This window comes from Salvia hispanica, chromosome 4 (genome assembly GCF_029641045.1).
Source record: "Salvia hispanica isolate PSC_SH4W2 chromosome 4, Shi_PSC_v1, whole genome shotgun sequence".
In the NCBI taxonomy this organism is placed as follows: Eukaryota; Viridiplantae; Streptophyta; class Magnoliopsida; order Lamiales; family Lamiaceae; genus Salvia; species Salvia hispanica.
Genome location: NC_142695.1, coordinates 36,039,994 through 36,043,327, shown reverse-complemented (window position 1 = coordinate 36,043,327; position 3,334 = coordinate 36,039,994). Strand labels below are relative to the sequence as shown.

At 37.0% G+C, this 3,334-nt stretch overlaps 1 protein-coding gene across 1 annotated transcript; it reads left to right on the top strand.

Moving 5' to 3' along the window:
- Positions 1-753: 753 nt before the first annotated feature.
- Positions 754-3,122, top strand: LOC125192264 (uncharacterized). Its single transcript, XM_048089788.2, has 4 exons — positions 754-798; positions 1,451-1,744; positions 2,404-2,488; positions 2,583-3,122. Exons 1-4 carry the CDS (start codon positions 754-756, stop codon positions 2,615-2,617), a joined length of 459 nt encoding a protein of 152 aa, XP_047945745.2. The 3' UTR covers positions 2,618-3,122.
- The last annotated feature ends 212 nt before the right edge of the window (positions 3,123-3,334 follow it).

Genomic DNA, 3,334 nt, shown 5'->3' with positions numbered 1-3,334 from the left:
TTACTGTGATGGATGACAACTATATATAATGTATGTTTTGTTTTTCGGCACGTGTCCACTGAGTACACCAAGTACTATGCCCTGCATATGTTTTAAAAATGTGCAGGTTGAGCAGTGATGACGGCGGGTGGTTTGAGCACAGACGATGAAGATCCTTCAATAGAATAGTACTTGGATGCGTCGTGTCTCCATACACGATGTCATCTACTCTTGACTCTTTCGTTGCAATGTTAAAGTCGAGATTTCATTCTCTTGTATCATGCACTCTGATTTATATATTCAAAGTCATTTCAGTTCAAGTTCAGTTATGCCACAGTTTTTCCCTTTCTTCCCCGCTTCTTTCATCCTTCCCTAGTCGCGATCAACTGGGCTTTCTATCCTTAGAAAGTGCAGTCGTGACACCATTAGTATCGGTAGCGGGCATACTACCAACCTATCTCGTACAAGATCACTTCAAAAGCAGACATCGCATGGCACATCACATGGCACATCTTCTGTTGATAGGGGAAGGGTGTTGATGAGGAAGAGGGTGTCGTGGAAGGACCTCATGTCACGTTTGATGGTCGTATGCCACTTAAGAGTATCCCCACACAGGGTTTGTTAATAGTTACTAATTATTAATTTTTCACATGTTTTATCAGTTAATCACTAATATTTGGATTTTATAGGAAAATATGTGCGCATTATCGGATTGCTAGGGTAATCACCTCTTCATTCCACAAGATGTCAAATGTCACAAAATTTACTTGGAAAATGACATCTCAGCACCAAAAAGATGAGTATTTTCGTGAATTTGAAGTAAGTATATTTTTTTTATTAATGTTTGGAGTTAGCAATGAAGTTTGTGAAATAGAATTTTAGCTCTGCTGTTGTACACATTCTCTACCAAAAATGTCTTATGTTTCAACACAAAAAGACATGAAAAGATAAATTAGTTACTACTTGTGTCTCATTACTATAAACAGAAAGTTTTTTAGGGAAATTGTGAGCCTATAATTTAAGAGCAGTGATGTCATAGTGTATCTTAAGCAATGCATTTGGACTGCTTGATTCAAACTAGAAGAGATGTGTTAGTCCAAAACTGAAAGAAATTTTTTTATTTCACTCCTCTTCTCTGCCACTTATTTAATCACAATTGACTAATAAATAACTTGCAGGTCATTACATAGAGAGAGGGAGAGAGTTACTAGTATGTTATACAGAAGGTGGCCTTATGCGTAATCTGAGAATTCATGAGATGAGAAGTGACACGAGCAGACTATGTTGGTGAACTGATTCATCACAGTTGGGTCCTTAAGTTGAGACATGCTGATTCCATTGTAATCATTTATAAACAATCTCTTGGCACTGCACCAACACCATTTGCATCAACACCAAAATACCGACTTCTCTTACCATAATAACTATGTTTGACTTTCACTAATATCCAAATATTCCATTTTTCTTACAGAAAGCATTTTCATGGCCTTCTGATTGGGAGCATGAGGTGAAGAAGATGTGGAATGAAAAAGCTGCAAGAAGATACTCGGGTTTTATCAGTTCCTTGAAGGTGATGTACAAAGCCGGTAAATCTCGACCAATTTACGTACCTGATGGACTGATAAACCATTGGAAAGATCCAAATGTTATCAAGAGGTCTGAAGCTGCAAGGAAGACAAGAATGTCCGAACCTGATGGACCTGGTATAGGAATAAGCAAACAACGAGGAGGGTCGGTGTCTATTGAGGAGAGATCTATGTGGAAGGTATGTGTTATATATAAAACCTAATGAAAATACAATTATGTGATTTAGTAGATATTGAGATAAACTGATTCAGTAGTTGTGTTGGGTGCTTTTTGGTAAATGTATGAGTTGAAAGAGTAATGATGATTGCAAGTGATTTGTTCCTAAAACTAAAAATGACAGTCACCTAAAATAAGAGGGGGGAAGGGTTGTCTACGATCTGCTAGCATAAGAAGTTTTAGAATTAAAACTGCAAGTTAACTAACTAAGTGGGACATGGATTATGAATATCATATGGTTAATGGTACAATAATATCTGGCTCTTCATGCAGTAACAGACTAAAACGTGACAAACTCTCATAAAGATCACTATATACTTCTTCCCATAATATATAAAATGTCATAAATAAATTCCAGTGGCTCTTCATGTAGTAGCACACTGAAACGTGACAAACTGACAAAGAAAAACATGCTCGGTACCGAATTTCATGGACACGTTGTGTCTGCTGTCTAGAATGATAGTTATTGCATAAATGAGAAGACGAAAATATCTTACAGAATAAGTTTATTAAGTTAGAGAATATTAACAGACACTTCAATAGTGATTTTACTCAAACAAAAGGATCAACAATGATTTTTATGAATTGTTAATAGCTAACTTTTGATATTTTGATAAATAGGCGGCCGAGAGGGGAGTATCGATCATGGATTGTGTGTATGAATCGTTCAGTGACTTACACAGGTTCAAGGATGTGAAGTATACATGTAAGAGAGCTGCAGACGTTGATGTAATCAAGTTATATAACATCACCTTGAATAAATGTCTGTCTGATAACACAATTTTTTTCTTATTAACTAGGCAAGAGTGCAGGAGATTGTTGCAATGCAGGATGAGAATGCAAATCTAAGCCAGATCTTTATCAATGACGTTTTTGAAGGTAAGCTCGATAAAAATAAAAGGATGTTTGGAACTGGGAATCTGGCAAAAAGCCTTGTGGGTGGCAGTCTAGCACGAACTCCGGGATTGAATGCTCATGCTCATTCCCCGACTGACTTAGATCCTTCTGTGCGAGTAGAGATAAGAGAGGAATTGCGCGAAGAATTGCGCACAGAATTGCACCAAGAATTGTGGGAACAAATGCACTAGGAGCTCAATGCTGACCGTGAGCACAGGACAAAGTTGGAAAATGATGTTTCTATGATGCAAGAGATGATGAAGCTGTTCATGACGATGGCCCACAAGTCCAGCCACGCTTCTGACAGTTCTGTTGGGATATGACCCATGTATCACAAACTTGATACGATGTCTTTTGTTGCTTGTTTTGTAGGGATATGACATCATACGTTTCATACTTTTGTTGATTGTTTTAAGAGTAAAGGCCAAAATTGATTCTAAACATATGCTCATTTTATGATTTTGGTCCTATACTTTATCTTTTGAATCCTTGCATTGCGAATATTTCAACTCGGATCACAATTGGTCTTACACTAACAATTTCGTCAATTTTTAAACGATTTTAACCTGATTTTGACCGATTTTTAAACGGTTTTAATCCGAATGAGACTGTTAAAACCATCAAAATCGGTCAAAATCGAGTTAAAACCGTTTAA

What these genes read in the sequence shown, in the direction of transcription:
- LOC125192264 (XM_048089788.2), top strand. Translation starts at nt 754, where the DNA reads ATGACATCTCAGCACCAAAAAGATGAGTATTTTCGTGAATTTGAA. An exon ending in AGTATTTTCGTGAATTTGAA is followed by an intron (nt 799 to 1,450) that starts GTAAGTATATTT and finishes TTTTTCTTACAG; the next exon opens with AAAGCATTTTCATGGCCTTC. An exon ending in AGGAGAGATCTATGTGGAAG is followed by an intron (nt 1,745 to 2,403) that starts GTATGTGTTATA and finishes TTTGATAAATAG; the next exon opens with GCGGCCGAGAGGGGAGTATC.